This window comes from Watersipora subatra, chromosome 7, assembly GCF_963576615.1.
Source record: "Watersipora subatra chromosome 7, tzWatSuba1.1, whole genome shotgun sequence".
NCBI lineage: Eukaryota > Metazoa > Bryozoa > Gymnolaemata > Cheilostomatida > Watersiporidae > Watersipora > Watersipora subatra.
The window spans coordinates 30,382,033-30,406,719 of record NC_088714.1 but is presented as its reverse complement, the minus strand read 5'-3'; the positions used below and the strand labels follow the sequence as shown (position 1 = coordinate 30,406,719).

The 24,687-nt window shown below is 36.8% G+C and overlaps 1 protein-coding gene across 1 annotated transcript; it reads left to right on the top strand.

The window, feature by feature from the left end:
- The first annotated feature begins 1,066 nt into the window (after nucleotides 1-1,066).
- Nucleotides 1,067-24,591, top strand: LOC137399972 (DNA replication licensing factor mcm5-A-like). The gene is made up of 16 exons (XM_068086253.1): nucleotides 1,067-1,254; nucleotides 5,779-5,905; nucleotides 6,009-6,140; nucleotides 9,030-9,202; nucleotides 9,841-9,996; nucleotides 11,164-11,276; nucleotides 11,363-11,449; nucleotides 12,542-12,683; nucleotides 13,805-13,985; nucleotides 14,891-15,031; nucleotides 15,648-15,824; nucleotides 16,806-16,883; nucleotides 17,755-17,927; nucleotides 18,798-18,940; nucleotides 21,396-21,523; nucleotides 24,340-24,591. The coding sequence occupies exons 1-16, from the start codon at nucleotides 1,097-1,099 to the stop codon at nucleotides 24,439-24,441; spliced, it is 2,211 nt and encodes a 736-aa protein (XP_067942354.1). The 5' UTR covers nucleotides 1,067-1,096; the 3' UTR covers nucleotides 24,442-24,591.
- Nucleotides 24,592-24,687: the final 96 nt, after the last annotated feature.

Here is a 24,687-nt window from a genome sequence, read left to right as displayed (position 1 = left end):
CAAGGATATAAATCCCGGTGGGGGTTTATATCATTGATTGGATCAAGGGCTACCACAGTTGCATATGTTGATTTGTAAAAGAACGACGGTTGAGCACATTTTAAATACATGCATTTAGTTAAATGAGTTCAACTTGACTAATAATTTGAATTAAAATAATTAGTTCATTGTAGTTCATGTCAGCCATACAGCATAGTGGATAACATGTATAGCAGCCCTAATGAGGCCTAGGTCTACATTTTACTCCTATTTTACATTGAAGGCAGCATTATTGTTTTAAAGAGCTTCCTTCTTAAAAATATTTGATTCCTAGGACAAAATTTATTTAACCAACAAATTCTTTCTCCTAGACCTTTTGATCAGACCAGCCCTTTTTCTGGCGCCAAAGGTTCACTACCAGTGCAACCTTTTTTCGTTTCCTGATTTTAAGAAAACAAAATTTGGTTTTCAATCTCAAGTTTACAGCCAATCAAAATTGGAAAAGTTTCCGTAATGCCCATAATGTACAAAACCAGTTTGACTCTCAGATTTGTACAGGTAGCAAGAAAAGGGGTGAAACATGTAGTTGTGCCCACGGCATTAATTGTCTGTATAAAACTATAAATAAACAAATAAGAGAAATATAAATTGGTCATCTTTAGCAGTTAGTTTATTTAGACGCATATTTCATTATCAGCTCTTGATACAAAACAACACAATTCAAGATCGTATTTGAGCATCAATACCCGACTCCGGAAATGAATTTTAGGTCTGGATTGCGTTGTATACATAGGTAATAAAAGCTTACCTAATAAAAGCTTGCGGTAAAATAGGTTTATGAAGTAACTAGTTACATATATAGCAGAACTGCTTTATTCATGCGGTTCATTTTTAATCGACTAAGTTCTTACAATGATATTGGGTTTTTCCGATTTCATGAAAATCAGCTCCTCATTGGAAGATTTGTTAAGAACAGAGAAGTGACCGTAAAACAATCGTAGAAGTACAAACATTCTGTAGGATCAACCGAAGTGTTTAGGACATATTAACTTTTCCCGCCAAAGTGTATTTCCCCGCGAAAGTTTTGATGTTCGGCATAATAATCTTCAGCTGAAACATGGATCCCGGATTTGACGATGCTGGCATTTTCTTCAGTGATAATCTCGGAGGAGATGATGTTCTTGCTGAGCTGAATCAAACTAGACAACATTCTAAGCGAAAGTTTAAGCAGTTTATTCGATCTTTTTATACTGGAAACTTCGTTTACACATACAGGTTTGTTTTGTCGTTTGTGTTCAGTTAGACTGATTCACCTTCAAGGGAGAAAATTTCGTAAATTTTGCTAATTTGTATGTTAAATCGTTGTTTTTGTATGTTCCATTTTCTTTTATTATTAATGTGTTTTGTAAGCCATGATTAATTTTCCAATCGGTCTATGGAATCATAGTCACGGCATTATTCAACTCTTTTTGCCAAGGAACAACCAGAGACATTTGCGACTAACCAAGTAGAGTTGTAGATGAGTGAGGTACTTGTAGGCGTATTTTAAGTATTTTCTGCACTGTCTTACTGTTAATTGAAACTACAAAATGTTACAAATACTAAATAATACTAAATTACTCTGATGGACAGAAAATATATACATGTATAGTTATGTAGAGCGTGTTAGAACAATATTTAAAAAAAAGGTAAATATAACTACTAACAAAAGTAAAATTAAAACATTGTGCAGAATTTTTTGCAACGAGTTCTCACGCTGTTGCAGAATTTTAAGGATTTTAGCGGGAAATTTTCTGATCTGATAGTCAGTTATGGAAAGGTCGCTCAGAGGGGGTGGGAGTAGCCGAGTATCCCAGGGGTGGGACAGTCTCTAAAACAGGCACCATGTGCACACCTAGGTTTGGAATTGGACCCATAGCCCATTTTCCTAAGGTTTTAACAAATGACCCATAGCCCACCAACCATTATTTCACAATTAGCCCTTTTTGCGTTACATGTTTTATGGTCTTGTTTAGACCCATACCCCGTTTTTCATTCATTCCTATAACCACCCTTTTCCCACTCTAAATCCTTCCCTTAGTGATGGAGCTATGTATAGTTTTATAAACACATCAGGGAGGGGGGATTGAACTTTGTTGCGAAGCAATGTAGCAATGAGTAAGTTTATTTCCAGTGGTGTGATATGCAACCAACGCAAAAATTTGACAATTATGATTAAATTTGAGTATGGTGAGCTCCAACCCATTGTGCAGAAGTGAGAAGAATCACCTCGCTAGCTAATTTATGACGGGAAAACAAACAAATGTGGCTCCATGGTTGTAGCAGGGGCAACCTGCGATATGATTACAATCAAGGAATAGACAATGGTTAGCCTTAAATTGTTCAGGGTGTGTATTATATCAATTTAATAAAACCCAGATGTTTAATAAAAAAAATAGAGATGATGAGAGATAATCCTTGAGGAAGATTTATCCAAAATATAGGCTCATGCCTGCTACATCAATGCCCATGAAGAGGCTGAAAGCTGTAAATAGTTCATAGTTAGGACTGTATGCAGCACCAACAGCAGTGCCAATAGTCAGAAGACCAGAGAGTTACAGTAGTATCCTATCACATTTCAAATGCCACTGTAAGTAAAACATGGTAATTGTTAATAGTAATTCGGATAGAGATTAAGGTCCATTATTATTTGATGCAATTACAAAGGATCTTCAGTTTAAAAAATATATAATGTCAGGTCTATGCCTGCAACTGGGTAACCGTGCACAGGATGTGGCTGACTGAGTTTGGGTGGGATGAGTCCTGATAGGTATGTGCCGATTGCTTTTTGTATCTTTAAATCAACATCTTAAAATTTACCTATTCTCAGATTCTGATTATTATTAAAGAATATAAAATACTACATGTAGCGCCCCACAACCTGATACAAGCTATCACTGTAGATATAACGTCACAGTGGTAGTAAAAGGGAGACGAAAGCATTTGACTAGTAACAAATATAGGGCCTAGAAATTATTTGCACAAGCATTTCTATTGACACAAGCAGAGAATTACGTACATAATCATGTATGTCAGCACAACGTTAAAGCACATAAATTACATAATTTTTTTATTATATATTTCAATACATCAGTCTTGGCTTTCGAATGAGCCTATATCAATACACAAAGAATAATAGAACTATGAAAAACGGGGTGTCAAAAGTACGTCCTGCAAAAAAAAACACTTGGTTCAGGTACTCAAAATGTGGCGTCATAATTCTCATTTAGCCTTAGGTCGTCGATCCCTTTCGCTGCCATTGAGGCTGCACTTACCTGTGACAATCGGTGCTGATAATAGAGAGCGCTAATAATAAACTAGGATTCTAGATAATTAACAATGGCGCTAACCAATACAAACACATGTTCTGGGTTAATTGGTTCAATAAATGTACTGTCGTTGATAAAGGTAATTAAATCACATCGATTAAATTATGATCTGCGGGTTGCGTGACCCTAGGACTAAATGTCAATCGCACTTTCGCGAGATCATGCAATGCTTGAAATTAATTAGTCTCAGTCGTCACCCTTAACATCGCATTAAAAATAAAGAGCTAGTGCATAATATCATCGGGAAATAATAGTATGGTTCTTGGAGTTTGAGGTACTTATCATAGAAATAATATGTACATGGAGAACTAATGACACTGATTCCTTTGTCATCTTCATTCGTTCTCTGGAGTTGTCCTACCTTCGCCTGCCACTAGCGTCATTATCGTCATTTTCGTAGTTGATAAATAAGCGGTAAGAGCACACAACAACGAATATGAGAATTGGGACGTCACAATTTTCGAGACTATGCCAGTAAACTTTCGCGGTAGAGCTCTGGGGAAATACTATAAACACCAACCAGTCTGTCTCACCATGGCAAACAATAGCTCATTCGAAAGCCAAGACTCTGATGTATTGAAATATACAATAAAAAAATTATGTAATTTATGTGCTTTAAATTGTACCTAACCATGAGAAACATCTTTGTAAGAAAACACGGAGACTAAACGAGCTTCTATCTTCTAGGCGGTAATGCATGGGATTGACCATACACAATTAGTACCCAACTTATCTTATCCAATTTAATATGTCCGCTGATTATAGCACCGCTAACCGCTTTGTGAGCCACAATTAATTAGCTAGCAATATATGCCTATAAATGTACATGTACCTGAATATCTAATAGTGTTGATGTTGGTGTGAAATCATGTTTGCAGTTTTTGAAGCGATACTCGTTCTTTCGTCAACTTAGCGGCGCATAATGCTCGTTCGTGTTTTGGTGCAAGAAAGCTTTCGCACAAAATAAAATTAATGACATTTTGAACGTTTCTCCATACGCGATTGTTGAAGATCTCGGACTATAATTTCACACACGGTTTCCATTTATGCGTTAGTTCGCAGTTGTTTATAAATACTAATGCGGCAGTTTTAAAGGTACGCTCGTATTAAAATCCTTCGCCCAAGTTTTGGTTTGTGTTGTTGCTCTATAACAGCGCCAACTTTATGTAAAAAAAAGGTAAGTGTAAATAAGGGTACTAGTAGTGAAAACTGGCTACTAAAAGTGTAGCTGAACTAGATCCCCCATGGACCCATACCACGTTTATGTATTTAGTTTACTGAGATATACCCATAGCACGTTAGCGTGATGACTGGGATAATATACCCCTTAGGACGTGAAATTTGGTGTGCACATGGTGCCTGTTTTAGAGACTGTCCCACCCATGGGGAGTAGCCCCTGTTGCCTACGATATCGGAGTATATAAATAATTTTGATGATAGGATTCAAATGGATGTAATTGTATTAAACTTTGTCAAAGCCTTTGATATAGTCTCACGAAAAACTGGTCAATAAGTTATCTAAGAGTGGATAACTAGTCTACATCTAGTCGAGTGGATTTCTAACTGGCTAAACGGGCGATTACATTTTGTAAGTGTTAATGGTGGCATTTCAACTCTACGTAGGTTAACGCCAGGAGTGCCCTAGGGTTCAGTGATGGAGCTGTTTTTGTTCCTTATTTGCTTGAATGATATGCCAGGTGTAGTGCAAAACTCAAGGCTCAAGCTTTTTGCTGATGACTCATCGTTGTTTCAGACTGTTGAAACAAGCAACATTTTACCATTTGTTGGTCCATGATGGAGTACTCCTCTACTGTTTGGTTCCTTTCCTCATTAAAAATATTGAAAAGCTAGAAAGTACGTAGAAAGGCTGTCTGCTGAACGTATAATCTCTCAAATACTTTTGAGATTTCTGACATGTCCCAGTGATGCTAGCCTCTTCTACAAGATCGACGGGGGACTCCTGATGCCAACTTTTTTGATTGACGGAAGGGTGAAAATTGCGGAGATTTGTTAACTACAGAATTAAAAACATGACTTAATACACGATTCGGTGTCACAAGGCATATGTAACAACCGATGTTTGAAAGAACTCTTTCTCTCATCGAACACCAAATAACATTAGGTAATCTCTACCCTTTAAAATATAAAGTGATCTCTTTTTATATATTTTCTTTTGTAAAGTTTTAGTAAATTTTTGCACATTGCTATAATCCATCTTATATGCAAATGTGATTATTTAGTATATATAGACTAGCATTTCTCACAGTACTGTGATCCATATCTGTACTAAATTCTTTTTAAAAAAATCAGTTTCTCACCTCTTACATCTTATCCTCGTTGGCGTCCACATCTTATCCCTAGTATTAAAATAGTTTTGGTTTTTGACGGAACTTGTCATTCTGCATTGCTTTATTTCAATTATGACTTTTAGGGATACTCTTCGTCGGCATTATAACCTCGGTTGTAACTTTCTTGAAGTAGAAGTGAATGATGTAGCTTCATATGACCCTGACCTAGCAGAGCAACTCATTAAGAGTCCAGCTGAATACCTACCAATCGTGAGTTTGACCATCGTGTTCAATTGTATTCATATCACTATCACTTCATTGAAATTATAATGTTGTTGCGTCACCCCATAATCTCTCAAGGTCATGTTGATAGTTTGAGGATGCCACAAAAGAAGCTCTGGATGAAATCCTTCAAGGGCAGACAAAAGAAAATGATGAGGCAATGCCAGATATTCAGGTTGTTCTTAAATCACAGGCCAACCCTACAAGCATTCGTGAACTCAAGGTGGGTCAATGTCGGGTGTATTCATTAGAATTATATGCAAACAAATACGATTTGAATGGTTTATCGTCTCTATAATGAAGTTGGAGAATAAAACTTGGAACTTATCAAGGTTTTTACTTTTCAAAGACTTGTAACATCTACATATGTTAAACCAAAATATGCTTTTGAATAAAGTAGTGGTGGTAGTGAAAAAAATTGCAACACTACGCATTGTTTAAATCTTTCATTGTTAAATTTATTTTTTACCAGGACAATTAAATATTTGGTAAAACAGTAAATGAAAATCATGCATATAAATTGTCATAACGTTTGCACCATATAGTCTATAAATAATATTTTAACACCAAATTAATCAGTGTAAAATTTTACATCAGCTGATGCCATACAAGAGACAATAAATGTGTTGCAGACTGACCTCGGACATATTTTTGGCCATTTTCACTACTAATGTGCGCTAGCATGTCTGAGTCAATTTATGTGTGGTTTATCAATTTTATTATGGCTTACTGCATTATTATTGCTGTTAAAAATAGAATAATCACTCTCAGTAATACTGTTGTTCAATAGATAATCATCAGAAGCCCCTTGATCTGCAATTACTATAACCTCGGTAGCTGTAATGCGTCTGGCATGACTGGTCATTGTGTAAAAGAAATAGCGATAAATAATAAAGTTTACGCAAAGGAAAACTAAGTTTAGGTCATAAACCTGTTTTCTGGCCGACAAATGTTTCCTTGCGATTAAGCGCAGCTAAGATAGGCCAATTATCTACTCACTAATTAAAAACATTTTGTACGAAGCCTACAAAAGCTGCACCATGTGGCTGTTGACCATACGCGAACACTGTGCCGAGTCCCACTACTCGACCTGTGGTACGCAATGAGCTAATGAGTTTCTTGAACAATGATTTCTTTAATTCAATGGGAGTAATCTAAGGTGACTTTATAAAAAACATATGACTGCATCTTTGTTGATTATACATGTATATTAAAATTGTGCCGAAAGGTTACATCTGTTTACACCAATATATGTGTCATGATCGCAGAAACCATGGTCAAGTCGGGATTATAAGATTTAGAGTTATCTGCATTAACAGAAGGAGAAAATTATCACAGTTATTTTGCAAAAAAAAATTTGATTCTAGCTTAAATACAGCAGATTTTATGGTCAATAAACTGAATGCATGTTTACCATCAGTGCGAAAACATAGTTCCGAGAAAACTGGTGTTAAAGTCTGAGAAACGAAAACCGATGCACAGTTTTGTTTACATTTCAAAACGTCATAGCAACCAATATTAAGAGGTTGTGATATTTATCTAGATTTCTGTCTTTATATCAAAAAGATTGTGCTGAATTTAAAAATCTAAACATATTTTGGCTGGTTGTCACAGAAATGGCTGTATATCTATAAGAAAATGTATTACCTAATTTTGCAGATATTAAAAACGGCTTGGTAGTACCACAATATTGAGCACAACCGTAGTATGATCAACAAAATGTTTAAAAAATAATAACAGTAACATATTGCACATCATCGGTCACTCTATACTTTGATCTTGCAAATTCGAATAATTTTTCTTATAATCAAATCTTATAAAATCGAATAATTATTCTTATAATTAAATATTGTAAAAATCTTATAAGAATGTTTAGGAATATATCATGGTCATTCCCTTCACTTACACTGCTTTTGGCATCAGTTGGAATACCAAAGTACTCATTATAAGTGTCCAAAATGTCAGAATTATCCTTCAAATCGGCAAAAAAGAAACGATTACGTTTTTAGGACGCCATTTTTTAGTACTTCCTGTTTAGCATAGCAACGGTTTTAAGGGTTTTGTCTGAGGTTTTAAAACATTTATTATCTAAATTGACTTCAGATTCAGAAAGATCACTCTTTGATTGGTCCAGAAGCATGTGTTACAAAAATCCTTACCAAAATTATAAATTCAGTTAGTGCAACTTTAAAGTCGAATAACTCAACTTCGTGATTTGCGACTCAACCATGGTTTCTGTGACCGCGACCCATATAGTCATAATATTTAGCTTAGTCATGTTTTAGCAATAATTTTGATGCTAGAACAAAAAAGCAGTTTTTGAGACCAAAACACTCGTGATGCAAGCTTTGACATATGATTATTTTTTGGCAAACAGATATAGTATGTTATGCCAATGCCGGTGATTAGCCACTACATGAACACAAGACACTGCTTCTGTTGGCCGCCATTCTAATACATTTTCTTCATCTCGGCATCACACGACATGTTTTAATTACCCAACATGACAGCTACTTATAAAGCAACATTGAAGTAGATGACACAAATACTGAAAAAGCGCGCCATATTTATACATCCCACATCAAGTTTTCAGTCATGGTTATAGAATTACACCAATCAGCTTATGTATACGACCTTTGAAGTGTGTATGCAAGAGATTTTTCCTTCACACAAATAGAAATTTTAAAAATTGTCAGCAAAAATTAGATATTTTTAAAGTCATCTGTTTTAAACCTATCAACTCATGCTCTCCTCTCATGATTGAGAATTTTGAATAGACAATTTTTATATGAATTCATTTAAAAAAATTATCTTTAATGATTATATGGGTGATATTTTGCGAAGACCATGAATCTTTCTGTTTATTGCATTAACATTTTCACCATTTGTAAATGCTGATCAAACTTATTATTTGATTGAAATTATTCATAAATATTATTGAAACACCTATCTGTGATGTTATTTGCATAATCTGCTACTGTTAATGCAATAAAAAGTTGTGCTGTCGAATAGAAATGCAAGAAAGTTTTCTGAACTGATTTTTTTAATCGACTCCTATTTCTCAGCGTTTAACGGTTAGCATGTCAAGACACATTATCCTCTCTTGTTGCAGTCTGAACAAATGTCTGACCTGCTCAAGGTCTCTGGCATAGTCATAGCAGCCTCTTCCATCAAATCCAAGGCTACAAGAATTTGTCTCCAGTGTAGGGGCTGCAGGACGACCCTCAATAACATTGCTATTAAACCCGGTCTTGAGGGCTACGCCTTACCAAGAAAATGCAACACGTATGTAGTTCTTTTTCAAACAGGCTGTCTCAGATGTGCCGTAGTTTTTGATCTGAATGAATGTTTCACAGTGAGCAATAAGGCATAGATAGTTGCATTTACTGTTTCACTGAACTATTCCAATCCGAGCGATTTGAGTCAGAGAACGGGGTCGACTTATACAACAAGTACATGTCACAATCAGCATTTTAAAACCAAACTTTAAACCTCGGCTTAATACGCCTCGTCGACTTTTACACCAGAATTTACGGTAAGTTAATTTGCGGACATAAAATCTTTTAAGTTTTTATCAACTCAATTTAAAGCCGATGTATGACCTGCATTATGTATAAAATGACCTTTTCTAGAGCCAAAACTAACTTCATGTTTTATGTATGTAGCATCAGCATTTGGAAAGCTGTTGAAGCTATAGAACTAAGTGTTTATCCAATAAGGCAGTAAAAATTTATGCAAAGCTCCTGCTTGGTTTCTTGTCCTGTTTATTCACTTGGCTGAAATCATTTTCTGACCGCAACTAATATGACATACTAAAAAATTTATTGTCATTTTTGAGCAAATTGCCTTTTTTCTTTTTGTAAAAAATTATAACCTTTTGTTTTCCATCAGAGCTGGTTGTAGTCATGCTTTGTGTTTGGTAGAGAGCAAGCTGGGCGTCCTGCCTGCCCCCTCGACCCATTCTTCATAGTCCCTGACAAATGTAAGTGTGTAGATTTTCAAGTTTTAAAACTTCAAGAGGCTCCTGATGCTGTGCCAAATGGAGAGATGCCCCGTCACCTCACACTCTATGTCGACAGGTGAGGGGAGCTGAGTCTATGCTCATTATTGTAGTGATGTTTCTTTTTAGTGACAAAAAATTGTCACCTTCTGGTCCATACATAAATTGCCAACTACAGTATCAGCTAAAACTAATCTTGGAGTTGTTTTTTCACTTATTCTAATAGTGGGAAAAGAGCAAACAACTCTTAGTATTGCACAGTAATAGTGTATACTATAAACTTAGTATAAGTTGCACCTGTGAACCTAAAGGTTTGTTTTAAAAGTTTGGGGTATGACTTATACACGTAGTCTAAAAATTATATCTGTAAACTTTTCACTACGTTCAGGGTCAAGATACCTTTTAGAAGGGCAAATGCTAAAAATAGGCATTCAACATCAAGATTCTAGAAAAATATCCAGGACTTTTACTCACGTAATGAGGTCATTAGTCGTCATCTCCGTCATGCGATATTTCTAGCGCACGGTTTTATTCGTTGGGTTGCTTTTCATCGATGCACAAACATTTCGGTTTCAAAGCGATTTCTATTTTCAAAGCTACGTCATAACGTAAAATTTAAACGCGGCGTCGTTTTCTTCCTGACATGCGTTAAACAATGCGCTCATTAATTTGCTACTTGTTTACTGTTTGCTGAAAGTGTGATGTGCCCCCATCAATACGCTCTTGTTTTGACAGACGGAAACGGTAGACTTGCCAAACTACTCACCTGGTAAAATTAAATGGGTTAACTGACTAGAAAAGCTATGTGTGCCGCTTATACGCACTGTGTACTTGTAACTCAAGAAACAACCTTTAAAGTTTGGGGTGCAGCCTATACAGGGTGGCATATTACACATGAGGATTTATGGTATGCTATGTGTATATTTGTCTGTCACTCTCCGCAGATCTTTAGCGAGTCTCATTTGTACATGGATGGGTTTGTTCACTTCCCTTAGTGAATGCTATTTCTTGAAGGGGTTTTATAGCTAAAAGTTGGCATGATTTTAGTAGGTGAGACCATTCGATGGATACCACGGTTCATGCCAATCACTATATCTGGTTGTCGAGGTTCAAAGTGGTTCTTTAAAAGCGCTAAAAGCCCTTAGTTTTTTTAGGGTTTTCGGCCCTATTTATGATCTTCCTCAATATTATAGGTTATCAGTCGCTTTTCAGCGTTTTTTACACTTGATCTCATCGACTTTTACAGGAACTTGTGTGACAAAACAGTACCGGGCAACAAAATTACCGTGACAGGAATTTATGCCATTAAAAAGGGAGGCAAGTCGAAGGCTGACCGTTCAGGTCCCAAGGTTAACGTTGGTAAGTGGTCTAACATTGAATTCTTTCTCAGCTGTCATGATCTGATGTTGAAATAGCTTTAGTAACACAAATTCGGTCCTTTTTAGGCATCAGACAGCCATACCTCAGGGTAGTTGGCTTGGAAGTTGACGAGGAAAGCACAGGACGGAATGTGACCTCGCAATTCGCTCCCGGTATGTTTGTTGACATGTGTATTTGCATATAGTTTGCCTATCACTGACGGCATCTCTTGTAACAGGGGATTGTTTCAGTCTCTTGTTATTCCTACAGCTCTGTTAAGTGCTCCTTTTACAGGAGCAGTGAAACCCAATGGATAAAATCCTTACTATAATAAGAGCCGTGTCGGTTCAAAGCCACGCTAAGAGCGTTAGGAAAAAAGATAGCACTGCCCCGGAATCAAACCCGAGTATTTATATTCCCATCCAAGCGTGCCACCGCTGCGCCGCTTGACCGCCTTCCAACATCTAAGAATTATTATGCATGCGGATGATACCCTATATTCGTGTTACAGACAGCGGTTGATACGAATGGTGTTGTGCGTACAGACGCTACCCAATAACCCTTGATAACTATATTTAACAATGTTACATTAAAGCTCATTGCACTCATTGACATGTTTGCTAGTTTGCAGCCAGAACTGGCTCTTTATGTGTAATAAGAGAGGAGGTATAAGCGACGATTCATTGTAAGCAGAGTTTAACCGCAATGATGCTATCAAATAATCTACTATAAACCTGCAAGCTTATACATTATTTAATAATCTATCAAATGCTACAAATATATATTCAGGAACAAGTGACATAAATTATAATACATACAGAAACAAAAATAACCATTTTTAAAACAAAAATATTTGCTCGGCAGTTTGCGTTCCTTACTGTTGCTTTCGTATTGAGCGATTCTATCTTTTTCTGGCTGTTCAAAACCTTCCAAAATGTCTCGACTTTTTTTTTGCACTGTTCAACTAGTTGATATTAGCCTCTAAACAATTTGTTTGGCAGAGCAAAACTTTTACGTTTTGCTATTTGAAAACGTTTCGTGGAAATAATAAACTTTTAGCCCGTGTGCACTGCAAAAGTTGTAGTCTGAGACAACTTACAAACATATTTGCTTATTGAACAACTGTCCGAAATGTATCTCGTTCGTAAGATGGGGAGCGTCTGTTGACCGAGTTGACCTCTACAATTCTTTGCGTGAATCTCTAATCTCCTGCAATTTCTTACAACGATTTCTATAATTTGCTGTATTTAATCTACTTTATACAGATGAGGAAGAAGAGTTCCGTCAGATTGCTGCCAGTCCTGATGTCTATGAGAAGATAGCCAAAAGTATTGCCCCGTCCATATTTGGCAGCCAGGATATAAAAAAGTCTATCGCTTGTTTGCTCTTCGGGGGCTCAAGAAAGAGGTAAGATCATCGCTGTCATTCCGGAAGGTGTATGTTTTGATTCATTCACACTGACGGTTTTTATAACTCTATACTATTTCATATATTAACTAATTCGCAACCATCGCGAGTTGACTCGCGAATTTATATCGTAGCTAGGCTACCAACGCGTGTTATCTTGCCTTGGAAATTTACCCATTCCATTTACAGTTATTTCTAAGTTATAGAATAAATGTTTTGATTAGTTGAGAAGAAAAAATTTTGGCCAATCAAAAAAAATTACAAATATGCCTCAATGATATCTCTGGCAAAATTTATATGTATAACCAAAACACTAAACCCATATCGACGTGTACTTGAACCGAAATCATCGTGGCGCCTCGAAGTTTTATCGTTCGCGATCAATTTTTTTCAACTGTAGAAGTAAAAATGCATATTCAGAAGTGATAAGACAGCATGAATCAAGTTAAAACATTATTTTTAATGTTTCAAAGCTTTTAATAACTTTTAATTTTGCTAATTTGAATCGTTATGCTCGATTAAACATGCGCTTTTAGACAGTCAGCCGGACGGTCAGACAGAAGTTATTATTCACTTTCGATAGGATCATGTTGATTCTTAGAGCTGTCTATGAAGTCTGAAATGTCAAGAACAGAGTCATTGAACATATTTTTATTATTTAAAATGTGTTGATGACAGTTTATTTGAGTTATATTGGCATGTAGATTTGCTATGTTTTGGTTTGAAGGATGATACTCACGAGAAAAAGTTCAAAAACTGTCTTGTATGTAGTTCAAATTTTTAGCTAAAATGCTTATATTTTTAATATTTTTATTGTGAAATTCTAACATTGTTTCAGCAAGTAGAGGTTTTTGAAAATCAGAAATTTTCCAAAACTACCCTCTTTGAGACTTGGCTGGTTATTTTGAAAATTGAATGGGTACCCTATCTCAATTCAGTTTTTTGTTGTAGTAAGTTAAATTATAGCATTTTTCTGGCAAATGACTGGTATTTGAGGTAGATCACATGAAAGTGTGTCGGTTGAGAATGAGTTGTCTTTCAATTACATTTGAGTATGTTTTTAGAACGAAACACATTTTGCTCAGTTCTTCATGCCTTGCTTGACATGTGCTTTTTTCCAGACTGCCAGATGGTCTGACACGGCGAGGAGATGTCAATGTGCTAATGCTCGGAGACCCCGGTACAGCCAAATCACAGCTCCTCAAGTTTGTTGAGCAGGCAGCACCCATTGCTGTCTACACATCAGGCAAGGGTAGCAGCGCCGCCGGATTGACTGCCTCAGTAATGAGGGATTCACAGTCGGTATGTCTGTTGGTACCCGTTTCACGTCTCCTAGACAATTCCACTGACCTTTTGCTGACTTCACATCATGCTTGCACTCCGTTATTGATACCTAATATCTTATTGAAAAGTATTATTGAGCTGTAGTTGCATTTTAAAAAATTTGCTACTGATTGTTTCTACAGATTCAACAAACTTTGTACAGAAAACACTTGCCACTGTACCAGTGTTCTCTTCCAGATGCTATCTCTGTGATCTTGCTTGTGCTCAGGTTATTTTGAATAATCCTTTTGTATTTTATTTGCTGTGCAAATGTTAAACTCGTACATTTCGCTAGCTTGTCAGAATGCAAAATCTGCGAGCATTTGCCGATGGCTGTAAGTGGTGTACAAACACCATCATTCTGAACTTGGTGATTGCTTCATTGAAAGCAAGTCCCGAACACACTCAATCTTGACCTTGATTCACCTCAAGCGTCGTTCTTTGGCAACGCTGACTGATCACACGATCATTGGCACAAAAATAGTTTTGTTCACTCTTTGCTTTCGTTACTCTTTACCTTCTCACCTAAATATCTATCCATATATCTATAGTTAGGACCACAGTTGTACCATAGTATAGTTCACTCCTATTTAGTTTACATCTAACTTCATGGCCACAAATATGGTTGTTGACGTTATATTAGAACTAGGTGAATGTCTGGTGTTGCACGTCTCGTTCCTAAAATATCGCTGGGCATCCAACAAACAAACTTTTAGATTTATATAGATCGCAGGTAGTCTGGCTCTGTGTGTCTAAGGTTTATATAGATCGCAGGTAGTCTGGCTCTGTGTGTCTAAGGTTTATATAGATCGCAGGTAGTCTGGCTCTGTGTGTCTAAGGTTTATGAATACGCTACTAATCTGGGTATGAATGCTCATCTGCAGAGAAACTTTGTGCTAGAAGGCGGGGCTATGGTGCTGGCTGATGGAGGAGTTGTCTGTATAGATGAGTTTGATAAAATGAGAGAAGACGATAGGGTTGCCATACACGAAGCAATGGAGCAGCAGACGATTTCTATAGCAAAGGTGGGCACCAGGTTCTAAGGTAGAGTTGTGTTCAAGTTTGTTTTGCTTTTGTTAGCTTTAACGTAGTTAAAAACTAATAATTCAGTTGTCTGGACTGTTTTCAAATGGATCTGGGAATTTTTTTAGAGGATTTCATGTTACTACCGTATAGAAGTACATCTGTGTTACAGCTTTGAAAAAAAATTAGCATTTGTGAAATATTTTTCAACCTTGTTCGTAATATTTGTGTTTCAGAGCAGTATATTAGGCTAGCCTGCTGTTCATAGATATTCAAGGATTTCACATGTTTTAGAGTTTTTGGGAGCAATATTATACTGTAAAATCTCTATTTGAACACCACTTTAATTTGAGCGTCACTACAAATACAGTGCCATGGCGTTCAAATAGAGGTTTTGCAGTACATGTTACTTTTATTTGTTTTGATATTTTGGATTTATTTACATCAACAATGGTAATTTAACAAAAGAAAAAAGCTGGAAGAGTGATGAAGCCCATAATACGCATAAGCATAGCTAGTCGTGGCTATTTTGTCCTGCAGATGACCTATCTTTAGGCTCTCTGTCTTGGGGGTCTCTATCATTAAAGAACTGCATCGCAGTAATGTGGTGTGTTACAGGCTGGGCTAACTACGACTCTCAACACTAGATGCTCTGTGCTGGCAGCGGCTAACAGTATCTACGGTAGATGGGATGACACGAAGGGAGCAGAAAATATAGACTTTATGCCTACAATCCTGTCTCGGTTTGATATGATATACATTGTCAAGGATGAGCATAATGAGGAGAGAGACAAGGTAGGGTAACTCTCTCCATGTTTTACTTACAGATGCATTATTTTCTGGTATTCTACATCATTTTAGTTGTATTCTTAAGGCATTAGCAAGTTATCTAATAGAATCTTCCATTTCACATCACACACACACATATGTCATGATCGTTCATTACTAACTAGTGCATTATTCTACTAACCAGACTGGGCAGTAAGAGTAATAAGAAAAATTGATATGGCTTACATGTTAGTAAATGGACAGTGAGTAAGAACTGCAGTCATACCTCAACATACGAGCCTATTTCGTTCAAGGACTGACCTCCTATGTCAATTCTCTCATATCAAATCAATTTTTCCTGAATAACATAACTAGATACAAATTAATCTGTTCCCAATCTCTGAAAAATCGCCTAAAGGCAGGATATTAGAATGGAGATACATGTTTTAATTGTTCTAGTTAACCCATAGATGTATAAACCTTTATATATCCTAATATCTTTATATATATATATTATAAGGTTTATATATCTACGAGTTCACCGCGTACCCTCACAAAGTGACAAAGACCTATCAAGTGGTTATGATGTGCAATAAAATATAACGCTATTATGTACCGTATGGAATTCTTACATTCGAGACAATAGTAGTGAACAGCATTGTGAGAGATACTTGACAGCAACACGTCCTGTACACTAGACTTTTGTGACGCTACTATGTAACATAACAGAAACTTTAGATCAACTTAAATGAATTTAGCTTTCTATAAACACACTTGAAAGTTAGTTTTAATCTTACTTTACACTAAATTTATCTCAAATTTTTCACATGCTGCAACACTTGTATGTCAAGTATAACATCCTATCTATCCTTTCGTATGACTATAAATATCAGGCTAACTTATTCAGATTCCACCATGGCGAGAGTTGTCATCTTTGTAATTGATTAGGAGTTGTCCCATGGCCTGTCTCCGTAGGCTGAAATGGTGAGATTAGACTATGTGTTTTAGACCCTCGCTAGACACGTGATGAACATTCATGCGAGCTCTGCTGGAGGTACAGCGAGTGATGAGCCAAATAATGGAGAGGTGAGTCACCATCTTATGGTTGTTTGTCATCACTGGTTTGAGCTTTTATGTTGATAAAACTCTGACACAATGTCGCCTTGACCAACAAGATGAATTCTCATACTGCTATGTTAGCTGAAGAATAGTCAACATTGTTTGTAATGACTTGTGTGTCAAGGACACGCGACACCGCCTAGCCATTCTTGTGGGAAGATTCAGTACTATTTTCTTTTTAATGTCTCTGTGGTGCTATTTTTGGTGCATTTCAGTCAGATTTCATCAAGAGAGCTTCATGATTGTAATAACAGTACATTTTAACAGGGGATGTTTGCATTATGTAATTATTATGGTTTTACACATAATAAATACATAGCATAGCTTTTGTCATCATACGATGCCAACCCTGGAACGAATCAAAATCGTATCCTGAGGGTGCATTGTATTAGCCAAAATTTTAACACTAGAATAGTTGTACTATTTTTTAAACGTATTGTTCATTTCCTACATCGGGAGTAAATTGAAGTTATCTCGATTGACTTTCAGTTTAGATTTCAACTTCAATCTGAGTTTTTTAAGCCAGAGAATGCAGTTACGTAGTGAGGGTGTAGTTTGGACTTCATCAAGTTGGAATAATCGTACTTGTGATTAACTGGGTTCACTGTGAGAAGGAAGTCACATGCTTTAATTTATGAGGTTTACGTATTTTGTAAATGTATACTCATGTATTTTAATTATTTTTTTGTATTTTCATAACACTTGAGTTATGAAGGTAAGATGATACCCGGTAATTAGTCGAGTATGCATAAACCGAGTCAGCGTTCAGTAATTGCGGTACTTTGTACAGTGAAAGGAGAAAGTAAGTTTTGGTTTCATAAGTATGTCCATTTGACAGTTAAGTCTGCCCACGCTCCGGCGCTACATCACCTACTGCAGGCATAACTGTGGCCCTAGGCTGAGTGACGGAGCATCAGATAAACTGAAGAACCAATACGTGCTGATGAGAGGCGGTATCGGTGCACAGGAAAGGGATTCTGGGAAAATGAGTGCTATACCTATTACTGTGCGGTATGTCAGATCATTTAGCATAGTCCGTTTTCCCATTAGCGGTAGGACGGTCTGGAGTGGCATGCTGTGGGTCTGGTCACGAAAGGCCTTTCTGATTGTAAAATATGGTGTAAATTTAAAAGTTATTTTGTGCTGATGGTGCGTTTGTTCTAGAGCTGACCAATCATATGCATTGTTACTGATCTGTGCAGTCTCATGGTGTCGATTTGCACACTGTTTTGTCTATTTTATTATTATAGTCCTGCATACAGATTAAATTGATGAAACAAGAATTTAAGCAAGGTTTAAAATTTAAATATTTTTTATTTTTTGATCAGATAAAGTATGCAATTTTGTAATTTTTTCAACTTGACAGCTACAAGCTTAGCTGACTCTCTACTTAGTGTAATTTTTACTATAGCAACAGGCAACAGTAATCATAACAACAGGCACCATAGCAACAGTAATCATAGCATCATAAAATTGCTGTGGCTGCGGCTGCCCATTAGACTGAGTTCCTTAGCAATCCTAGCTAAAAATGCCTAATTTTTAGACAAAGCACCTGTAGTTGAATTATAATGCAAGTTGATTTATTGATAAAGCTTCAGCAATCGTAAAAATCATATTCTGTAAAGATGTTGTAATGGAAAATCAATGAACTTGAAAAAACTATTTCAAGAGTAAATTATTTCAAATTGAAACATAGTTATCTGTCATTATGTCAGGCACTGTTATATTTCTTTGAACTTTGTGTTTTTATGAATCTGGTAAAAGGCAGCTCATAACACTAAATAAATAACAAGGTGTGTATTCTGCTCTAAAAATTTTAGTGGAATTTGCTACTTTATGATGACGGTGTGTGAGTTTGAGGTACAATTTTTGACTTCACAGACAGCTGGAGGCCATCATACGAATCTCGGAGGCGCTAGCGAAGATGAGAATGGCTCCTTTTGCGGTTGAGAGCGATGTAGATGAGGCCCTCCGTCTCTTTAAGGCCTCGACTATGGAAGCAGCAAACTCGGGCAATCTCTCAGGTGAGGTGGGAAGAGCTGCTCTGGTACTTTGTCTAGACTCCTTGTCATGTGCTGCAGTATTTCTGGCCTTGTACAGTATTCTACAATAGGCCTAGGCCTATTGTAGAATGAGGTTCAAAATGACATCCAGATTTGGATCTTAGACTTGTTGACTAGTAAATAGTTGCCACTTGAGGGTCATGCAGAGGTTTTTACCACAAATAATAATTCTTGTTTCACGTTCAGTTTCCTACAACGTAAACTCTTTACATAAATTTCACTTAACGTAAAGAATCTGCGTGAATTTTGCGTCATGCTGCGTAAAAATGGATACTATAATGAAAGGCTAGTCCATCCATAGTCACGCTAAAAGCGTTAGGAGCAAAGATTGCCTGGCGCGAGAATCACACTCGGATTTTCCGTTTAGCAGTCAGGCACACTACCATCTGTGCTACTCGATCACCTCGCTGCATAATGGGAATAATTATGTACATACTTATTACACCTGGGGATCTCTCATGGCGCACTAGACTGTCAGGCTACTAGTTCCATATAAGGTAGTGTGGAGCCAATGCAAGTTCTCAAATTCGATTTGAGTAACAAGACAAACATCACTTTTATTATTATAGTAAATATGTATTTTTGTCTACTTTATTTTAGACATATACGTCGGAAGTTATTCTTTGATTTAATGTTCGATCAAGTCAATCAAACCAACCAATTTTAGGTGTTTCTTAAAGGTTGACTTGCAACAAAATTTACATTAAAGTTATTTGGTATCAAAAGATTTACCATGTCTTACTCTGCTGTGTTGTAGGTACAAAATATGTGGAAATGTGTTTACAAGCTCTTAAAAGCTCAAGAATGGACAGTTGATTGCAGCCATCACAAAAACGCCGTAGATTAGAATCCCTTTCCAAAACGGCTCAAATGGGTCGTAGTTGAACACGATGGCTTCTGTTTACACTTTCATGCAACCTCATTCGTTGAAATATTTTCACAAATATTCTTCACGCATTCGATAAAACCATGTCTATTGTCTTTACATGTCTTTTTCATCATCATTGTAATGCTGTCTCCTTGAGCACAGATATCTCAAAACCTACCATAAAAATTTGATGAATTGGTTAACCTTAGTTCGAAGGAGTGCATATCATCTTCTGATAAACATAACAAGCCTGTTGGTCACTTGTGATAGTCGAAAAATGCTGCAGAAATTGTTCGCTCTATTTGGCAGGAAGTATGGGTCACATGATCAGATTACGACTAGATGATTAGACCAGGCTGAAATGAAACTGTAAAGCAGCGAGCATCTATGTTGGTTAAGAGCTTTCCGGAAGAACCCGAATTGCTTAGCATAAACTAGTGCTACGAGACGTTTTCTATTGAGCATTTTATTGGCCTTTAATTTCATGTGATAACATCACGTGTCAAAACAATAACCACGTCGAGTTGAGTACGTCATCAAAATAAAGGGATTCCAACCTACAGCCGTTTTTTTAACTGTTCGCTTTTGAAAGCTTGTAATCCACATTTCCACATATTTTGCACCTACCACACAGCAGAGTAAGACATGGTGAACCTTTTGATACCAAATAACTGTAATGTGAATTTTGTTGCAAGTCAACCTTTAATATAGGTTCTACAGCTCAACTTATTTTCCCGACCGTAAACTATGAGCTAACATGACACATTATAGAGAAGGATTGACATTTGTATCATTCGGACTCTCAAGTGCTGTGCTCTTGGCGGTCATAGGCAAAGATAAGATATCGCTATGCGGTTGATTTTTGCGGGTCTTAAGTTGCCCAAGCATATATGAAGTTCAAAGAGTTTCATACGTATTTATGTACAACGATACTAGCTGACATAGTGGCTGCCTGTGAAGGCGGAGTCATAGGTACCATGATTGTACATCTACATTGAAAATCTCTCACCGCGGAAGCGGTGACGGAAGTCTAGCGGAAGCTCTCTGCTGGTTGTGGGCATTCAGCGCTCAGACTAGAACTCTGGATTAGTTAGCATTGATATCTCCATGTTTTCTGTGGTTATTAAAGAATGTAGGAATAGAACAGAGGGGTAAGTCGAGTTTGACTGGGCTGGGGTATCCATAATATGTAAGAGAAAACAATCTCCAAGTTAGATGTTGAACAGCATTCTTCAACTGAACTGCACTTCTGCTAGCTCAAGCTTCCCATATCAGCAGGTAGCTGAGCTGAGGCTATCATGTTGCTCTGGGCTAAGGCTATCATGTTGCCAGATAACCTTAATGGCTAAGATTCAACTTTAAATTTTTGCAGTTGTAGTTTCATGACAGGAAAACAAGTTTGTGTCTTTTCATCTAGGTTTTACTCCCTGTGACCCTTTTACCTGCCACAGCAATTTGATTTGTGGAAGGCCTGTGAATCTCGTTGTCATCGTCTGAATGCACTTGTAAACTACTGTTTCTTGCATGTCGTGATTTTCTCATCTGCAGGCACAGAGGGTTTTACTTCAGAGCAAGATAGGGAGGTGCTCTCTGTGATTGAAAGGCAGATAAAGAAGAGGTTTGTCGTTGGATCGCAAGTGGCTGAACAAGCGATAGTGCATGACTTTGTCCAGCAGGTCGGTTCCATTTCTGTGCGTCGTAAAAACTGATGGAGTGAAAGTTTCTTATGCCCAGCATGTAGTCATCTATGTAGAATCACTCTGTTCATATATATGTATGTATATATATACAGTGAAACATGGATAACTCGAATGGATTTGCTTGGTCCGTTCCCACGCAATGATAAATGGCTCTATATAACTCGAACTCAACACTGTTAATTCGAACTGTGTTTTGCCCAACGGCTACCGAAACGGTTGCTATCGCTTTAGAAAATCACTTTATTCCAAGCCATAGAGGTAAACCTCAACTTTTCGTAATTCATAAGCGTCATTATTACCACCATCGGCAAAATATTTTTGTCAACGACTTTTCTAAAGGTTTGGTGAAATTTGATTTATACCAAACATCCGCGTAGCGATAGCCCTTCGGAAGTGAGGTAATCTTTGCATAAACTTCAAGAAAAATCGGCAAAATTGATCATGGGTAAAACGCTCAAAAGTAAAAGATGTCTTTTCTTTTGAGCATTTCAACAACGATCAAGCTTTGCCAATGTCAATCTAAAAAATGTCCTGGCAATAACATCACCTCAAACAACGAACCAATCTCAAGTGATAGAAAAATCTCTATACTTTTTGATAAAAGCGTTTTAAACTTTACATTAGAAGCATTTAATTTGAAACAAGCCATTAGTGCTTTTGATTTATATTATAGATTGTATATGTACATGTATCTACTAATAAATAAGTAAATACATGGACTTGTGACAGTGCTCTGATAACTTGAACGCTCTGATAATTCGAACACTTTTGCTCGGTCCCTTGAAGTTTGAGTTAGCGAGTTTCACTGTACATACATATATATGTATATATATACATACATATATTTCTAATATATATATAGTATTAGGTATATATATATAATATAGATATTGTATAATGCTGCCCTATATAACAGTATAATGCTGCCCAATTAAAGTGCATATATAAATATACAGTGAAACTCAGATAACTCGCCCTCGGATAGCTCAAACACTTGGTTAACTCGAACGGATTTGTTTGGTCCGTTCCCACGCAATGATAAATTGCTTTAGATAACTCAACCTTAACTTCGTTAACATGAACATTTTTTTGGCCAACGGCTACCGAGACGGTTGTTATCGCTTTAGAATATCACATTATTTCAAGCCATAGAGATAAACATCAACTTTTATTAGTTCTTAGGCGTCGTTATTAGGGGATTTTGGGATACTTTGGGATAGCCCTTCGAAACCAAGGAGAAGCAAGGTATTCTTCAGATAAACTTGAAGAAAAATCGGCAAAATTGGTTTTTGTTGAAACGATTAAAAAAAATGTCTTTGTTCGAAGCGTTTCAATCGTGATCAAGTTTTGCCAATTTTCATCTGAAAATGTCCTGGCAGTCACATCACCTAAAACAAACAAACGAACAAATCTCAAATAATAGGAAAATATTTATAGTTTCTGATAAAAATTGTTAAAACATTGCATGAGAGCCCCTTAACTTGCAACAAGCAATCTATGCTTTTGATTTATACATGTATATAGTTTGTATATGTACTGATAAATATGTGCATTTGTGACAGTGTTCTCATAACTTGAACGCTCTGATAACTCGAACACTTTCTCTCGGTCCCGTGAAGTTCGAGTTGGTCGAGTTTCACAGTACTTCTATTATGGACGTCGTAATCTATTTTATAGAAAAAAAATGTAACATATGTGGTGGTACCCAACATTAAAAATAAATGAAGGTATGGTCATATCCTTATAACCATACTTGTATACTTGTACCTTTTTCCTTGTATAAATTGTGATGACCATAATGGTCATCACAATTTATACAAGGAAAAACTAGTAAGTTTAGGTATACATCTCATCTTTTTTGACAAAATATCAAAATAATTGGCAATACAATTGTTGAGGTTTCAGGTCGATTGAAGCATAAGTTTTTTTTTGCAACTGATAAAAATAAAATGTACATGCATATTCAGCTATGGCATGAAAAACAACAACCGTCTTTACCAATCATTTGATGACATATAGAAATTATATTAATATTTACAATAAATGGTGGTAACGGTAAAACCAGTTGGCCAATCCATTTGTCGCAACCTCGCTAGTAACCTCGCTACACTGTGTGACGACTATGCATTTGATCAGCGTTTGTAGTCGACCCGTAGAGTCATTCTCTATTTGGTTCTTCGGTATTCTAGCTTGCTTTTGTTTAACTTTCTATAATGCATAAGGACATAAAATCTTGGAATGGATTAAGCTATTTACATGTATTTCACTGTTCGTATCCCTCAAAGCATCTACTGTATAAAGCCTGGTTCCCATATCGATTGCGAGACACCGGCGGTAATATAGCGCAGCAAAACTCTTGCGACACTAGGCTCGGCGGCTTTATGTTCACATAAAGCCGCATCGCTAATAACGGCATAAGGATGTTCCTGTTCCATGTCATTTCGATAATGCTGACCTTCACCTGTACAGTGCATTTCGGGAAGGTATTGCCTGCGACTCTTCCCAAAATTTAAACAGCGCGAAACTCTTGCGTTGCTGTTGACGGTACCCGGTTCGTAAGTTCCCATTTCATCGCTAATAGCCTGCGGTGCTGTCGCCGGCGCTTTGCGACGTATATGGGAACCAGGCTTTATGTATTCAAAGAACAAAAGTTTCCTGTAACAACCGTGAACTAATTATAGCCTGTTGCCTTGAAGCAGACTTGTTTGAATCTGTAGTCCCAAACCGTATTGATGTCTCGATAGTGAAAGGTCAAAAGGTCATACTGTATCGTAGCTTTCTGATATTTGCAGAAGTTTGCCGAGCACGCTGTTGGTAAAGTGCTATACATCATGTTGAGGAGGGGAGAGATACAATACAGGATGCAGCGGAAAATGCTCTATCGTCTCCGCTAATTCATGATTATCTTATTATCTAACTATAAATGTTTTTTATTGTATTACGTTTTTATTCACTTTACCATTTTTACAAACATATAATTTGTCTACAACAGACCAATGGCTGGGTCAGTGCAATGCTTGTCATGAGAATAAATTGAAGCTTTCAAGAGGCAGACTTTGTTAGGACAGAGTTGTTGTTATTGTTCTGGTAGAGCAGAAAAATATATAAATTTAACTGTACGTATTTGTCAATAGTGGCTG